This window comes from Mesoplodon bidens (assembly GCF_964165515.1).
Source record: "Mesoplodon bidens genome assembly, chromosome: 14".
Classification (NCBI taxonomy): Eukaryota; Metazoa; Chordata; class Mammalia; order Artiodactyla; family Ziphiidae; genus Mesoplodon; species Mesoplodon bidens.
The window spans coordinates 81764890-81782685 of NC_138170.1; the positions used below are offsets into that span (position 1 = coordinate 81764890).

At 54.5% G+C, this 17796-nt stretch overlaps 1 protein-coding gene across 1 annotated transcript in view; it reads right to left on the minus strand.

Moving 5' to 3' along the window:
* Positions 1-2168: 2168 nt before the first annotated feature.
* The window catches only part of HPCAL1 (hippocalcin like 1), a 113012-nt gene continuing 97384 nt past the window's right edge, over positions 2169-17796 (minus strand). The window contains exons 3-5 of the mRNA XM_081253980.1: positions 8103-8498; positions 5679-5784; positions 2169-3043 (exon numbers count right to left, since the gene is read on the minus strand). Coding sequence (XP_081110106.1) covers positions 2946-3043; positions 5679-5784; positions 8103-8480 — 582 coding nt within the window. The 5' untranslated portion in view covers positions 8481-8498 and the 3' untranslated portion in view covers positions 2169-2945. The remainder of the gene's footprint in view (positions 3044-5678; positions 5785-8102; positions 8499-17796) is intronic.

Sequence of the window (17796 nt, forward strand, 5' to 3'; positions counted from 1 at the left end):
TGAGTCCCACCAAGGCCTGTCGGCAGAGACCACACCACCTGCCCCTCTACACACACACGCGCGCGCGCACACACACACACACACACACACACACGGTGAAAGGGGCACTGTCTGGGGGGTAAGATAATCTGACTAGTTCTGATTCTGCCACTGAGCTCCTGGGACCTGAGGGGCAAGGCCGGTTGCTAGCCGAGTCCCCGGAGTAAGTGACGGGCCTGTGGGTCGTCCCTGCCCTCCCCTGGGCCGGTTTCCTCATCGCCTACGACTCCCTAAGGCACCACCCTGACCCCCAGATCCACATCTTCCACATTCGGGTGGAAGCACTTGGGATGGTTATTTTAGGTCAACTTGCCTGGGTCGTGGGTGTCCTGACAGTTGGTTAAACATTATTCTGGGTGTGTCTGTGAGGGCGTTTCTGGGGGAGATGAACATTTGGCTTGCCCCTCCCGCCCCCGGCAATGCGAGCAGCCTCATCCAGAGGGTTGACTAGACAAAAGGCTGAACCGAGCAGGGAGATTTCGTCCTCTGCCTGCCGGTCTTGGGCTGGGATGTCGGTCTCCTGCCTTCAGATCCAGAGTGGAACTAATGCCATCGGCTCTCCTGGGTCTCCAGCTGGTAGATCGTGTGTTCATTCAGCCTCCATAATCTCATGAGCCAATTCCTTGCAATGAATCTCTCTCTCTTTCTCCCCCGCCCCACCCCAGTATACATGTGTGCATACAGAGGGAGACACCCCCTTGGCTCTGTTTCTGGGGCGAACCCTGCTACATCTGTGCCTGATTCCTGGGCAGTGTCCCCTGTTAGTAGTACTGCAGCACTCCCCGCCTCCCCTCAACAGGCAACAAGCACTATTGATTTAGCCTTGGCCAGTTCTCCTTACATTTTGTAAAATATAAGCCTCTCTCCGGGAGGGGAGATTCCTCCAGGCCACGCAGAGTTGGCAAGGCACCATCCTGCTTCTCTGTAGCAAGCTGGGTCCACCCCCGGGTCACCTGGCCTCCCCCTCCCACCCCTCCTCCCCCTGGCGCAGCCCACGAAGGTCCAGCCTCGGGCAGTGCCACTGGCTGGAAAGTCACTTGCAGGAGGGCTCACCGTTTCTATTCAGAGGCCTGGAATGGTAAAAGGTATTAAGATTACTAAAATCAGCAAAACAGCCAGAGTCCCTGACAGCCCGCTGTGGGTCAGGCTCCGGGCTACACGCTCGGCCCGCTTACCTCGATCACCTGTCTCCCCGCTGCACTGCTTCCACAGGTGAGACTCGGCGAGGCCACGTGGCCCCTGGGTGGATGTGCCAGACGCTGGAACCAGAACCCCAATCCTGTTCACCTTTCCCGGCGCCATTCCCGGGGGGGGGGCCCTCATCAGCTGGGTGCATCCTGACTGGCCAGTCACGGTCACCTCACACTCCTGGCCAAGGCACTGAGAAGTGGTGGGCAGGGAGCACAGGAGAATTTTGGAAAGTTCTCCTCCCCTTTAAGGAAGAACAGAGGACAGGCTGCTTCTCGTCCCGCCTGGGGAAGGCTCCCGGGTCAGCTGAGCTGCCCTGCACGGTGACAGCCCTGCGGGGACCCCAAGGACTCAAGTGCAAGGACAGAAGCTGCCTGTGAGGCCGGGGGCAGGGCGGTGGGGAGGTGGAAGGAACCTGGACATGCTTAGTGACGCCCCCCAGCTGCCGCATTAGTCTCGGCACATGGTGGAAACATCCTTATGGTTGAAGCCCCCTCTGCTGGGCTTTCTGCTTCTGAGACCAGAAGCATCCCGATGGCCACAGGCTGAGAAACCAGGCCTGCCCTCATGGCCCCGTGCCGATACCCCTGATCCCCGCTCGGTCCTCGCTGGGGATGTGCGGTCCTGCTACCTTGCTGATTAAACCATGGGGTTGGCGGGGGAGCCGGGGGGGGGCGGGGGGTGGATGCAGGCAGAAGCCTGACAGTCAAACCTTCCAAGAACTGTCATCTTTCATTTCCACAAATATTTCTTGGCATTAGGCAGATATTGAAGAACAGGCTGCACAAGATTTATAGACACAGTAACGGCTACATGGATGCAGAAGGGGCCAAGTTTACAAATAGCAGCAGGGCCTGCTGAATCCACCTGTTCCGGGGAGCGCGGAGGCCACAGCAGCAGAACGGGGTCTCCTAGTCCCACACAAAACTCAGACAATGCCGTTTATTTGATCATTTTAATACAGGAAATGCCAGACCAATCAACAGGGAGGGCAAACCTTACAGAGATGCTGCGCTCACTACGCGGACAGACGGGAGGGTCTCCACGGCCCTGGGCACGCATGCACGTCCTTTTGAAAAGGGCAGGTTGAGGGCATAAATACCACAAAATAACCAGGCTCGGGGAGATCACAGGCCACGAGGGAACCACGCTTCAAAGGCAATCGAGGCATTAAATACAGGACCTACACGTTACACTTCACTTCACCATACGTATAACTTATATATTAAAAGGAGACCACAGTATATATACGTGCAAGCGGCTTTGGTCAGAGAAAACGAACGAGCTGGGTGGAGCCATGCACGGGGAGGGCTTGCCCATCTTCTCTCCCTCTGTTCTTGTCCCCATTTTTCCCACAGAGTCACCTGCGATCACAAAATCAATCATCTGGCCTTGGCGCGATCTTAGAAAGTCCCGCCGGGATCCTTGGGGTGTCCCCTGGGCTCCCTGCGGGCAGGGAGGTGCCCCAGAAGCGAGGACACCGTGAGCCCTGGGAGTAACCACATGCCAGGGAATTCGCCCTGGAGGGACTGGGGAGGGGGCGGGAGGAGGCCAGGTGAGGAGGGAGGCGTGGCCACCAAGCCAGCAGATGCGCCAGATGCGTGTTGCCTGGCCGCCCCGGGAGAGCAGGAGTGATTGAAGAGGCATCCACTTTTGCAAGCAAAGCTTAACCGGCAAGACGAGCCTGTGTTTCTCTGCACTGTCCAGACGCCGACCCCTTAGAACTGACTGGCGCTGCTGGGGTCACACTGTAACAACCGGACGATGGACGGGTCGCTCTTGGCACCTTTAATGAATTCTTCCAGGGACAATTTGCCTGTGGGATGGAGGACGGGAGAAATGGGAGTTAGCCAGTGCTCACAGTTCATCACCCTTAGGAGAGCACGGGGACAGCTCCTGTGTCAGGGACGTCTCCTCGGGTCCAAGTCTTGAGCCCTCCTGAAGCTAGACGCGTCCAGGCTCCACACACTTCCAGGGCATTTCTGGAAAAACCTTTTACGCTTTCAGTGCTTATTGCAAAGCACCGGGCACCTCAAAGGACGTACCCAGTATAGCAGCAGGCCGTGCCTGGTGGGGCAATTGAAACCCTTTCAGAAATAGCCCCACGCCTTATTTAAGAAAGATGTGCCTTGTCCAGAAAGAACATGACATCTGCCTCTAAACCATAATTAACCCAGGGTCGAGAGGGCCAGGCCTGGGTGGGGACCTACTTCTTGTCTCTGCGTTTGAGGCTCTGCAGCTGTAAAATGAAATAGAGCCATTTACCCCGGAGGACAGCAGTAAAGGGAATGCAGGAGCTTGAGGCCATGCCCGGCACACAAAGGGCTCGCAGCTCTGCCGCCATGGGCAAGCTACCAACCTCTCCACGTCCCAGGGTCTTCATCTGTGTGGTGGGATTGTGGGAACGCCCATCTCAAAGGGCCACCGGGAGGGTTAATTGGGAGGATGTGTTTGAGGGGTCAGCCCATGCCTGGCCTGCAGGATGCACTCAGTTAGTGAGCTGCTGCCAGGAAGCCAGGCAGGGACCTCCTGCTTGCCCACTGCCGAGAGGCACACCTCCTCCTGTAGGTCCCCAGCAGCGGGGGCAGACAGGCTGGCCCCGAGGGAGACTAAACAACCCCAGGCTAAGGGATGGATTGGGAAGGGAGGGGCAGCCATCCCCTCGGCAGAAGAGAAGACCTCTGGGCCCCTCTGATGATGGACAGGGGTTACTGGGCTTGGTTACTATTCATATGGTCGGTGGACTTGGCTCTGACCGCCCAGGGCGAGCAACTTCTGAAAGCACCAGCCTCTCCTCCGGGCAGAAAGCGGGGCTGGCAAGGGGCTGGGGGTCCCTGAGCACAGCCTGTCCTGCAGCCATCAGGGTGTTCCTGGTGCTCGGCCAGGCTCAGGTCACAGGAGAGGGTGCTTCAGTGATACCTGTGCTTGCCTAGGGGGGCAGGGGAGGTGTGGGGCAGTCCCGGAGGACGAGGGCCTAGCTCTGGACCTCCCCTGCTCCACTCTTCTCTCCTCCAACATCGCCTCTTCCACCGCTCTCCGAGCTCCAGGGATGCACGGACCCCGGGGTTCACAGGAGAAGCTCTGTCCCGGTGGGCACAGGCCCAAGTTCACAAACACTCTGGGAAGGTGCCCAGAGCGGGCCCTGCGGGGTCGGGGCAGAGGTGGGTGGAGGGAGAGCTGGGCGCTGTGCTAAGAGGTCTACTGGCTCCATCTCACTGAATCCTCAAAACCACAAGAGACTGAATTATTATCCCCATTTCACCGAGGAGTAAACTGAGGCTCACAAAAGCCAAGATTGGTTGGAGCAGGTCTGTCGAACCCACAGCCTGTGCTGCTACCCTGGAAGGCAGAAGACATGTTTTAAATTGGCCCAAAGGCAACGCCAGGCACGAGGCCGTCTTGTTTTACATTTGATGGATTATGTTTTGAAAACTGTTTCCTTGCTGATGATGTGCCTACAGCCACGTTGCCCCCTCCCCCTGCTGGCTCAGTCCTTGGCGTCATCTGCAAACCGCACTTGAGGGTTTAGGAGCACTTTTCTGTGCATTAGCTTATTTTATTATTATTATTTTTTTGTGTGGTACGCGGGCCCCTCACTGCTGTGGCCTCTCCCGTTGCGGAGCACAGGCTCCGGACGCGCAGGCTCAGCGGCCACGGCTCACGGGCCCAGCCGCTCTGCGGCATGTGGGGTCTTCCCGGACCGGGGCACGAACCCGTGTCCCCTGCATCGGCAGGCGGACTCCCAACCACTGCGCCACCAGGGAGGCCCTGCATTAGCTTATTTTTAATCTCCAGCACAGCCCGGGGGTATTTTCTCTTTTTCTTTTCTAAGTGCTGCATTTCTTTATCCTTCAGAAGCAAATCAGACCTGACTCTGGGACTGCACTTAACACTGGCGGATCCCTCCAGTTTCATAGCTACCTTCCCCGGCAGGGACCCTGCAGAAGCTCTCGGCCAATGCAGAGAAGAAAACACAGGGCACGTCCTCACTGTATGGTCGCCACCGCCCCTCCTGGACACGCCACTTCTGCTGCGGTGTGGGCCCAGAGATCCTGGCAGAGCTGCTGCAGGCCAGCACATCCCGACAGAGTCCCTGGGGCCACTGAGGCTTGGGGGAGGGATGGTGGGGGGCAAAGGGACCCCCACCACCTGGGAGGCTTGATCCCAACCCCTCCAGGGCCCGGGTGCCAAGGGCATAGCTGCCTCTTCTCCCCGGGACATGCCCACGGGCCTACAGTCTCCCTGTTCTAGAAGCAAGGAGACTATGGCTCATGGGGCAGGATGCTGGCCCAGTGCCCCGACTCTGAGCTCTGGCTCTCCCCTCAGCACAGCTGCACTGGCCAGACAGGGCCAGGCGTGGGCCAGGTGAGGCCTGAGAAGCTACAGAGGAGGAACGGATCCCAAACACAGCTCTGCTCCCAGCAGTGGGGCCCGACACACAGGGATCCTACCGTCATTGTTGGTGTCCATCTGCCTGAAGATCTTGTCCGTCCGTTTCTCCGGCGTGGACTCATCCTCGGGCATCTTCATCACGGAGGACACCATTTTGTATATAGCCTGCAAAGGGGGACACAGACACACGTGCTCAGAGGTTCTAGGGTGTCCCTGGGTGGGTGGGGCACAGGCCTGAGCTTCTGCCCAGCCCACAGCAGGACAAGAGGTCAGGATGCTCACAGCTGCAGGACCCTCCCCAGCTGGAATGTTCCCTGCTACTCCCAATGCTGTGGACTCATGTCACAGACAGCATGTGAGCAAAAGGAAGCCAGACTCACTTACGTGAAGTTCAGGAACAGGCCCAACAACCCACTTTGACAGCTATAAGCCTGGGGGTGTCTGCGGGGGCGGGAGGTGGGACAGTTCCCAGGCCCTCTGGGGGGCTGGGGATGCTAACTCACAGAGGGTGGTGGTGACACAGGCGCATACGTGCAGCGACCATCACTCAGCACCCGTAGCCACAAACATTTGACTATGGGATTGCTGTACCTGAGTTAGAAGCAAAAAAAGACAGCCCACAGGGAAAGCCACATAACTAGCCCCAGAAAGGCCAGCGCCAAGGCAGAGGGGTCTCTCCAGCAGGACCGAGAACCCCAGGACACTGCCATCCAAGGGCTCAGCACCGTTGCCAGCCATTTCTGTGTGTCTCTGTCCAAGGGGCCCGGCCTAGTGTTGTGTTGTGTGTGTGTGCGTGTGTGTGTGTCCAGGGGGCGTGATGAGGCCAGTGACCAGCAGCTCATCAGAGTAACTCGCGAGGGGGAGGGGCTGTGCCACTGTGGGTTTCTGTGCGGAGATGGCTTGACTGAGAGTCTCATTCCTGAAACAACACACCAAGGACAGCAGAAGTGTGAGAGTTGTAGCATCTTAAAAAGCAGGTTTACAAAACAAAACCAAAAAGGAATGATCCCAAGGGAGGCTTCTGGTATCTGTTATACTCTCTCCTCCTTGGCCCCTCTCCATTTGCCGAGGAGGGTGGAGGTGGCCAGGCCTCTCAGCACGGCCAGTGTGTCTTTCAGGGCCTCTTGGGACAGGACCCCCTCCTGAGAGGGGCAGGCACTTGTTCAAGTGCAGAGGAGGCAGGGCCAAGACCCTTCCCGGCCTCTGGTGGGCTTTGAAGCTCTTAGAACCCCGTCCGTTTTGACGACAGTATAGCGGCCGGGCATCCCACTCAGCAGGCCAAGCCACCTGCGGGTGCCACGGGAAGGGTCTCAGAGTTTGGGAACTTGGTCTGGGCGCCTAGCAGCCAGATCCCGTTTGGACAGGCATGGGGCCCCTCGCTGTCCTGCTGTGTCTCTAAGTCTTGGCCGGGCCGGTCTGCTTGGCCAGGGACAGGGAAGCGTACGGGACAGCTTGTGGGCCGGGACAGGTGATTCCTGAGAAGGAGATTTCTTCCTTTTACCACCGCTTGTCGCTAAGGGCCAGGAGCCAGGGCTGAAACAGAGTCCCCTGAACCTGTGCTGATTTATTCTCACTGTGCGAAAACCACCTGTTTAGGAAATAGGCTGGTCACGCCTCAGGCCACTTGCTGCTGGTCTAGGAGTTCATGGGTTTGATACCCTCTGTTTGTGGCTTAGCCCGGAAGTTCCTTCTGTGTAGAGGACATCTCCTCTGAGGAATTCTAGAACTGAACCGCCCAGGCTCCAGGAGGCACCCAGGCAGCGGCAGCTCTGTGCCTCTCCACCACACACCTAGGAAGCTGGGCAAGTGAACAAAACACGGTTTCTTTCTGGAAAACAGCTTCCCCTGCCAGAGCTGTTGACTGGAGTCGAGGCAAAGAGGTCTCTGAAGTGCTTTCTGTACCAGAGCTTATTCTGCGGCCACTAATGTTTCAGTTTTGCTTTACCACTGCACGTCCCTGGGGACATGACAAACTGTTTGTTCTTTTATTTTCAGACACGGGGACTCGAACAGGTCTTGGCAGGTGGCTTCTGCAAGTGTCAAGGGTCCTCTCAATTACTGTAATTCCCTCTGAATTACTATAGTTCAGCTCTGTTAACTCTCTGGAAGTCACGGTCCCCCACCCAGCCTCAGATTTTGTGAAATGCAGAGAATGACACCTCCATCCTCCGCCCCGCCAGGGTCGGGAAGGCCACAACTCATCAAAGGGCTTAGGCCAGGCCTGATGGATGGCCAGTGATCAGTAAACAAAGGCTCTTCTCATCACTATCTGCAAGGACCCGCCAGTCCGGTGACAACTGGTCACTTTCAAAAGTACACGAGGGAGGGGCTGGCAGTCACCTAGCTGCGAAGGGCTGAAGGCTTGGGGAGGACAGGAGCGCTGTCTGGAGTGGGCGGGGCATCGGGGGACCCCGCCCCCCCAGCCCCAGCCCCAGCCCCACCCCCGCGGCTGCGCTCCGCCAGCCCCTCCCTCCGGGGCGCACCTGCACGATCTCCAGCATCTCGCTGCGGCTGATGTAGCCGTTGCCGTCCAGGTCGTACATGCTGAAGGCCCACTTGAGCTTCTGCTCCAGCTTGCCCCGCGAGGTCACACTCAGCGCGATGATGAACTCCCGGAAGTCGATGGTGCCGTCGCCGTTGGTGTCGAAGGTGCGGAAGACGTGCTCTGCGAACTTGGAAGCGTCGCCGTAGGGGAAGAAGTTGGCGTAGATCTTCTTGAACTCGTCCACGGTCAGGTGGCCGGTGGGGCAGTCCTTGAGGAAGCCCTTGTACCACTCCTGCAGCTCGTGGTCCGTGAACTCCGTGTTCTCCCGCAGGTCCTGCAGCACCTCGGGCCGCAGCTTGCTGTTCTGCTTACCCATGGCGGCCGGCGTTGACACCTGCAAGACAGGGGCCCGGGCTGGGGCCATCAGGGCGGGGGAGGGCGCCCCACAGCCTACAGCCACCGAGCGGCGCGGAGAAACGTCCCCCGCGTGTCCCGCACCGAGGGCTGGAGAGGCCCGCCTCCGGCCCTCCCCGCGACGCAGTGCCTCAGCCCTCCTAGGACCCCTGCGGGGAGGGGGGCCCTCGGTCTGTGTACCACCAGGAAGGCCATGCTCCGGTGGAGTCAGGACAGGTCACCTCGCGCTGCAAAAGGCACATCCTGACTTCCAGAATGTGGAAAGGTGGAAAACACAGCAACTTGAAATCCGTGGAATGAGGCGTTTATCAAGTGCCCAGCAGGGGCTGTACAAGATTGGAGGATGAAACCCTTAATCACCCTCATCAGCTTCAGGCAAAACTGTCACGCTGACTGCACCCCACACCCTGTGTTCTGAGCAGTTCTTTTCTTGTTCGGGCTCTATGTTCTGATTTTATCCTTAGAACAGGCATCCAGAAGCTTTTAAGGGGTCCCTCTTGTTTGTTTTTGCCTCCGAGAAGCCCTCTGGTTGGGAGTGGGGGGCAGGGGTGGATCTAGAATTAGCACCAAGAGTACATGCATGTCTCTAAGGTTCGTAGTAAAGTCTCAGGCACCTGCGGGTGTGCAGAAGCGTGCTCCCCAGCGAGGTTTTCCGTAAGACCCATCCGTAAGACTGACCCTGGGGTGATACTCTTACTAGACATTAATACAGCTTTCACCTCGCCACCTCCTTTTATCTTCTGATTTTTCACAGTAACACTAGTACACATGGCTTACTCATTTTTTGAAGCATATAGAATAGAAAATGAAAACAAAAGGCTTTCCACCCTCGTCCCAGAGGTAACCCCCTTGAACTGCTTCTTAATTTATGAATGCTAAACATTAAGTACTAAATCCCCATTACTAAATACAATCAGTGTAGTTTACATATTTTCCCTGGCACTTCCTTTTACTTCTTTGTCTCCTCCCAGGTTTTATTAGTTTCATACATATATGTCATTGTTTTTACTTGTTATCTTTATGACTTGAAATTATATGAAATTTAAATTGATATAAATTTAAATTATAGGAAAGTTCCTTTTCTAACCCCCAAGTAGGGGGATTTAGGAATATCTTTCAAAATTACAAACACGTTCCCTTCGACGCAGCAACCCCACTTCTAGGAACAAATCTAAAGATGTTCCCACCCGTGCAAATAGCCTCTGTACACGGCCAATTCCTGCACGTTGTCTGTAATAATAAACAACCCAGGCATCTGTCATTACTAGCTGATGTGAAATAATCATCAAGATCTATTTTTAAGTGAAAAGAAAAGGTGAAGAACAGCACATAGAGTTTGCTACCGTTTGTGGAAGAAAAAAATATATATATATATGTTCATGCTTGTATGTTTGGAATGACTTCTTGGGAAATGATAACACTGGCTACAGAAAGAGAGACGGCTGATAGACAAGGGTCAAACGGAGACTTTTTTTTTTCTTTAGTTTAGTTTTCATTGAAGTATAGTTGATTTTTTTTAATGTTCTTTGGATCATTTATCCTTTTACAACAAACATATTTTCTTTTAATAAATATCCCTCTACCATTACTTTCTGTTTTTATTATATACATTTTTAATTTTTTTAATACAAACGTAGACTTTTTAGTGTAAATCTTTTTGTAATTTCAAATGTTGAACTCTGTGTATTTTTTTAATTCAAAAAAATAAACACACAAGAGTCCTCTATTTCTTGATTGAGCCACTTGACCTGGATCTCTCGCTCTCTGTACGATCAAGCTACTCATTCCCTTCTCCTCCCCTAACCTCTCCTCCACCTTTCTTCCACATCAGCTCCTGTCGTGCATGGGAACCACTATTTGTACGTCATCAAGGTTTACAATCTCTACTTTCTGCTTTACCTAATAAGTGGAAACCAGCAAATCTCTACGTAACTTGGTTGTCAGTTTCCAATGGCCCCCAGCAGCCCCACTCCCCCGCCCCAGGGCTCTCAGACTTGACTTAAGACACGCCGCAGACTGCACACTTCCACCTCCGCATTTCCTGCACTAAAAAGGCTAATCTTCAGTCCTTTACACAGTTCAGCTGCTCTCAAGGCTTTGTATTTTCCACACTCCTCTTAATTGTGCAAGTCTCCTAGCCCGTGTCTGGAGGGTGTGGAGAGGAGTGGTTTGTCTTAGGTGTCTCTCCTTCAACTTCCCATCGCATGCTTCAAAGGCAGCATCCACGAGCAGAAGGGGCTGCAGTGTGGAGGGTTTCACCGCATCTGCCCCTCCTCGCTCCTCACTCCTTCAGCTGAGACCTGAGGCCCCTCTTCCAGCACCGTGTGCCCACGTGTCCGTAGGGGCGGGCGGAGCGGGCCAGCTGCCGTCGGGGACTGAACTGTCCCCCCCAGATTCACACGCTGAAGTCCTAACCCTGGGACCTCAGAATGTGGCTGTATTTGGTGACAGGGTCCTTAAAGAGGTAATTAAGATAAATGAGGTCATATGGGTGAGGCCTGATCCAATCTGACTGGTACCCTTGAAAGAGAAGCTTGGGACACAGACACACAGACACACTTCCCTCTGGAAGACCGTGTGCAGACACGGGGAGAAGGTGGCCGTCTTCAGGCCAAGGAACGAGGCCTCGGAAGGAGCCAAACCAGCCGACACCTTGATCTTGGACTTGCAGCCTCCAGAAGCGAGAGAGAATAGATTTCTGTTTTTGAAGCTGTCCAGTCTGTGGTGCTTTGATGCAGCAGCTCTGGGGCCCTAAGACAGCTGCCCCGAGAACTGACCTGATACCGCGTGGCATCGGCGTCCGTGAGGCAGAACCGCGTCCCGGGCACCGTGAGGTTCCCAGAGCTTTAACTCCTGATCTACCAGCACCGGGGACAATCAGAAGAAGGTCCACGGACTGGGGGACACTTTTGTTTTTATCAGACACCTTGCCTGTATTGTTAGTCCCACTTCACCAGGGAGGAAACAGACCCAGAGGCTCTGGAGGCAAAGCCAGCCCTTGGACCAGGTCATCTGGCCCCGTCCCACACCTTGCTGGGGGCAGCCAGGGGCGGCTGGTCCAGGGGAGGCTGGCCCAGGGAAGGGCACCCTGGTCATGAACATGGCCTTCCCGGCCACCTTCAATAGTTAATGGTGCAGCCTTTTCCCGATTAGCATTCCTGCACTTTTCATCGTGGAAACAACCCATCTTCTGTGAAGCTCTGGGCTCTGAGAGCTGAGGGTTGGTCCTTCTACATCTTTTTTTTTTTTTTTTCCTGCTGCACCGCATGGCTTGCAGGATTTTAGTGCCCTGAGCAGGGACCGAACCCAGGCCCGGGTAGTGAAAGTGCTGAGTCCTAACCACTGGACCGCCAGGGAATTCCCACGGTCGTTCCTTTTAGAATCCGTTCACCTCAGTGAAGACCAAACCACCGCTCAGAACAATGGTATCAACTGGCCTCAGAATGTGTCTGTGGTTTGTGTTCTTTCTGATCCCACGGAAATGCCAACTCCTTACACCTCCTCCACCCAATGTAACGAATGTTTATGGAAAGGAAGGGACCATATCAGGGCGCATGACAAGTACGGTCAACACAACCGCTAGAAGGTGACAGCCGAGGGCTCCGAGGTCTGCCCGGGGAGGCTTCAGCTTTCCCAGCCCTTCTCACGTGTCCCCGCAGGCAGGCACGTGGGGCTGCAGAATCCCAGCGGCCCCCTGGGCCCGGCGGAGAACAGATGTCTGTGTTGATTGAGTGGGCCTTCCCGCTGCAGTGCTGGTGCTGGTTGTGTACACACACATACAGACACCTGCTAACTCTGAGGCAGGGTGGTTTCTGGCAAAGCTGGCATTCCAGCAGAGCCTGGGTGTGCTCCCCTTTGGGGGATACAATGCAAGGGGTCCTTCCTGAGAGTTCTGGGGGCTCACGGGATGGGGAGAGGGGAGAAGGGAGGACTCTGGGACAGACATATCAGGCCTGGGTCCTGCCTTTGAAGAGCTCATCAAGGCCAGGGCATGTAGGATGCAGGCGAGTCACTCACACTGGTCCATTTTAGCATCAAAACCCCCCATTGCAGCCACAATTCACCAAGCTGTGCCAGGCACTGTGCAGACCGTTTCACAAATGGTGAAACTGGGGCCCGGGGGTGTCAAGTAACTTTCCCAGGGTCCCACAGCTGCTGGAGCTGGGATGTGACCAGGAGTCCATTTGAGCTTCACCACGGAGCTCTATGATCGACCCCGAACCCTGGGAGATGGGCAGGGCCGGCCTGGCATTCCCAGCTGTACAGAGAGGAAAAGCAAAGCTGGGAGAAATTGAGGGATGGGTCCAGGAAGCAAAAAAGATAAGTTTTACTTTGGGGGAAAACTACCAAGAAATCGTGGGTGGAAAAACTTGTTTTCCTGCCACTGTCTTGAAGGTTGAGTTAGTAAAACCTGGGGCTGTCAAAATCAGGGCTGATGGGAAACCATATTTTTGAGGACGATGTTGTAGGAATCCATCACTGATTTTCAAATGTCCTTTAGGGAGACCTCACGGCTTTCAAGTAGGGTACCCACCTCTGCTTTGATTTCTTGACCATGCCCAGTCAGCTGAATTAAAGGGCTGACTTATAGCATTACCGTTTTAAAAGTCGGTAACATTAATTTTGCTACAGAAAGCTCAAGACAACTCCAAGGATGTCGAAGCCATCCTGGGGTACCAGGTAAGAATCCAGAGTTGGGGAGAGGGCTTCTGTTTGCAGAAAGCCCCTAAGAGCCCAAGCTGAATTTAGAGGAAGAGAGTTCTGGAGATTATTGGTTGCACAACAGTGTGAATGTACTTTAACACAACTGAACTGTACACTTACAAATGGCTAAGATGGTCAATTTTTTTTTTTTTTTTTTGCAGTACGTGGGCCTCTCACTGTTGTGGCCTCTCCCGTTGCGGAGCACAGGCTCCGGACACGCAGGCTCAGCGGCCATGGCTCACGGGCCCAGCCGCTCCGCGGCACGTGGGATCTTCCTGGACCGGGGCACGAACCCGTGTCCCCTGCATCGGCAGGCGGACTCTCAACCACTGCGCCACCAGGGAAGCCCAAGATGGTCAATTTTATGTTATGTATATTTTACCACAAATTTTAAAACCGGGGGTGGGGGTGGCAAGCGGTATAAGGACCACAGTGTTCTTTGGGCCCCTCTGCGGTCTGATGGTCTAGGACCCCTGGGTCTGGAGGTCCCAGGTCGAAGAATCCTGTGTCCCTATTGAATGCGGAAGCCTCTCATCACAAGGGCTGACCCCCCCCCCCACGAAAGGCAATGGAATCAGGGAAGACGGTATAGCACCCCCTGAAAGAATCCGGAAACTCGCTGTCTACAAATCCTGTGTGCCGCATCACGTCCTGCACCCGAGTAACTGTGCAAATGCTTGTGGGGCACATGTGTGCACTAGCCGGTGCTCCGCCCCCAAAAACCTCAACCCAGGGGTGCAGGCCGCCCTTGCCCTCGGCGTGTCCTCTGGGTCTGGCTCCAGGCTGGGTGCACAGGCTGTGCGCAGTATACTCCAGTCCACTGGGTCCCCTAAATGCCTGGGGACGTAGGTCCGGGTTCTCACTCCAGGCTACTTATGGCATACGGATGGGGCATAATAAGTGACACGAAGGAGGGGGCGGGGGAAGGTCCAAGCTCCGAGGAGGAATCCTTCATTCCCCTGTGGAGCGGAGGCAGCCTGCCTAGGAAGGTGGCACGCGGAATCCAAACTGAATGACAAGGGCTTTAAAAGCCACTGGAGGCTCGACTCCCACAGGCCACCTCTAGGGCGCACACGGCAGGTTCCAGGCCCTGCAGGCAGGGGTCACTGGGAGCAGGCCAGGGCATCTCTGTCACCTCCGATTTAGAGACAAAGAACTGAGGCTTGTGCGAGGCACGAGCTTGCCTGTGACAGGCGGGGCTTCCAGCTGGCGACCACCTCCTCTGTCTCCTCTCGCCATTAAACTTCTCACCAGACAGTTTCACAAGACAGCCTTCCCACTGTGACTCTCATGAAGCCATGAAGTGGGGCCCATGAATGTCACATAAAGCCCCACCGGCACTCCCCATCACCTCCTGGATCAGCCTGCGTGTGCTTTCCAAAGGCTCGGGTGAAATATTTCTAAAGAACCCCATTTCAGCACTCTGTCCCGGAGGCTCTTGGCCCGAAGCAGGCAGCCTCAAGGGAACATGGTGGATGGTGGAACGCTGCACCCCAGTGACCCCTCTGTTACTAATTAAGCCAATGAACCAACCTTATTGACGATCAGCTGGCTGGGAAGATGGCTGACAAAACGCAAGCCTTTCTGCAAAGACAAAGCCACCACTCCCACTTCCCAGCAGAAATGGCCCCCTGGCCCTGTCATCAGGCAAACACCCCAGCTTTCATTTACCAGAAAATCTTACTTTCATCTACAGTGAAAGATGGGGTGAAGAACGGATGTGCCAGGGGAGGACAACCGATTCAAGGTCAGAGCCATCTCTTACTGGGCTTAAAGAGCTTCACGACCAAGCAGGGGTTGGATCAGACAAACAACACCCTTCTGAGGGCATCGAAGACGACATTTTAATTCACAGTAATGGAAAAATGGGGGAGGGAGTTAATGTAGCGCTAACAGCCATCTCTGTGGTTCTCAGTTACTCTAGAGGTTACTGTTCTTAATGTGTTAAATTGTAAAGAAAAAAAAAGTAAACATGAAACTGGGGAGCCCTATGAAAATATTTAACCCGAAGTCTGTATTGCCTGCAAATTAAAGCCTTTTTAATGGCGTCGTTCCTATCAGCTGCCCGCTTCCTGGAACGGAGGGCGCGGATGTCCCATTAATCACAGCTCAACGCCTGCTGCCAGCGTGGGTAGTCATTTCATCCCGTTGCTCTAAAACGCTTTCATCACCTCAGATCTCCAAAGCTTGCTGGGCCAACCAGACTTAGAAACACTTGGGGGGAAGATGATGGGGGAGGTGGGAGGAACTAACTCCTCATAAAAGGCCAAAGGCTGGAGGGGCGGCTGCAGTGAATTTGCACTTCAAGGAGGGCTCATTTGAGACAGTGCTTGTTCTGTCTGGCAGAACAGGACACGGTGGGTGGGGTGGGGTACGGGGGGCTGGAGGGGCAGGAGAAAAGCTGGCGGTTTGTGTTGTTTCTCATGCAGCACCAGCCCTGGGTCTTTCTCCTGATGACTCATGGACGAACGCTCCTCCTGTGGCTGAGCCCGGGTCCTAGTGGGGAAAGAGGCTCACTGCCTTTGTGTCCTTTCCTCCCAGTATGCAGGTGGGAAGCAAGCCGCCTGCTGCCTGGGCTTCTAGTGCAGCTGCTCTGAGGAGGGGCCAGTCCTGTCCCAAGAGGTCTGCGACAACTGCCGGGACCCGGTGCGGGGGTGGCTCCGGCTGCAGTGCGGTTGGGTGGACGCTAGAAGGCGCAGTCGGGCAGGCTCCCCAAGACCTGAGCTGGAGACCCCGCCTCCCAGCTTTCTGACCCCGCCCCTCCACCTCGCCGGTGCCTCAGTTTTTCCATCTATAAGCTGTATTTGTCCAATATAGTAACCACAGTGGCTACTGAGCACTTAAAATGTGGCCGATCTGAATTCATATAAGTGCCCTAGGCGTAAAATTCTCACTGGATTTTGAAGACTTAATACAGGGAAAAAATATCTCATTAATAATTTTTCGGGACTTCCCTGGTGGCGCAGTGGTTAAGAATCCGCCTGCCAACGCAGGGGACACGGGTTCGAGCCCTGGTCCGGGAAGATCCCACATGCCGCGGAGCAACTAAGCCCATGCGCCACAACTACTGAGCCTGCGCTCTAGAGCCCACGAGCCACAACTACTGAGCAAGCCCGCACGCCTAGAGCCCGTGCTCCACAACAAGAGAAGCCACGGCAATGAGAAGACCACACACCACAACGAAGAGTAGCCCCCGCTCGCCGCAACTAGAGAAAGCCCATGCGTAGCAACAAAGACCCAACGCAGCCAAAAATCAATTAATTAATTAAAAAATAAATTTTCTATCCTGATTACATGTGAAATGATAACATTTGAGATATAGATTAATTATTTTGGTAACATTAATTTCATCTGTTTCTTTTTACTTTTTTAAGGTGGTTACCAGAAAAGTTAAAATTACATATATAGGTGACTCGCGTTGTCTATCTAGTGGTTGCTCGGCACTGGGTGGGTAGATCCTTGGGGCACGGTTTAGGGGGCTACCAAGTTCCTTAGCGTCCTGTTTACAGACCCATTGCTAGCTATGAGCCAGCTGGGAGAGGTGGCCTGTGTTTATTTCACTCCTTGGTGCCCTTGAATGAAAGATAAGGGTGTTTGCGTTTCATAATTACATGTGAGTCCCACAAGTTTCTATTTTCAGCAGCTTCAAGAACTTTGCCGGAGGCCAGCTGCAATGAAGACCCAGGTCTGGTCCTGGCTAAGGCATAAGGCCAGGGGGAGGGGCTGCAGAAAGGGGGTGTCCCTCCTCCTCTTCTAAGGGAGAACACAAAAGCCCCAGGTGAGACCTAGGGCAAGAGGGGGTTAGTAACACCTCTGGAGCCCGTGGCTACAGGGTGTACCTGGATCCAAATTCAGCCCACGTACCTCGGGGAGCCCTTTTCCAGAGGCTTCCTGAAAAACTGTTGCATCACAGCTTCACATGCTGGATGGGCTCCAGGCAATGACCACGGTTGAGAAATCCAACTGAAAGTCCTCCTGACTTCTGTACCCACCCCAGCAGTTTAAAATCCCACGACTCCCCAAAGCTTTAAAAATATATAAAAGAAAGGATGGAAGGAGGGAGGGAGGGAGGAGAGGAAAAGAGAGAGGAAGGGAGAAGGAAGGAAAGAGGCAGGCTGGCCAAGCAAGGCAGAGAAATCTCCTCCTTATCTTGAGCCATCCTCTCCTTCCACTTTCCTGAGGTTGACATGCCCTAAATGAGCCAGGGGAAAAGGAAGACGTGGAGAAAAGGAAAGTCCTGGAGAGGAGAGGATGTTCCTTCCCTTGCAGAAACCGCTAACACAACAGGAATAGCAACTGTGGGTAGCTTTCCCTGAATACTCTGTGCCTGAAATCACCAGGTCAACCATGCGGCTGCTCCTCTCAGCCACCCAGCAAACTCCTATTCATGCACCAGAGCCCAGGTCAAATGTCACCTACTCACGGATGCATTTCCTAACCCCTCTACGGTTTCTCTTCCTTCTGCATTCCAATACCATTTTTTAAACCTATTTCTATTATGACCTCAACTTTTAGTGCATCGTTTACTAATGTTTTTCCCTCATTAGACTGTGAGCTCCTTTAGGAAAGAGGAT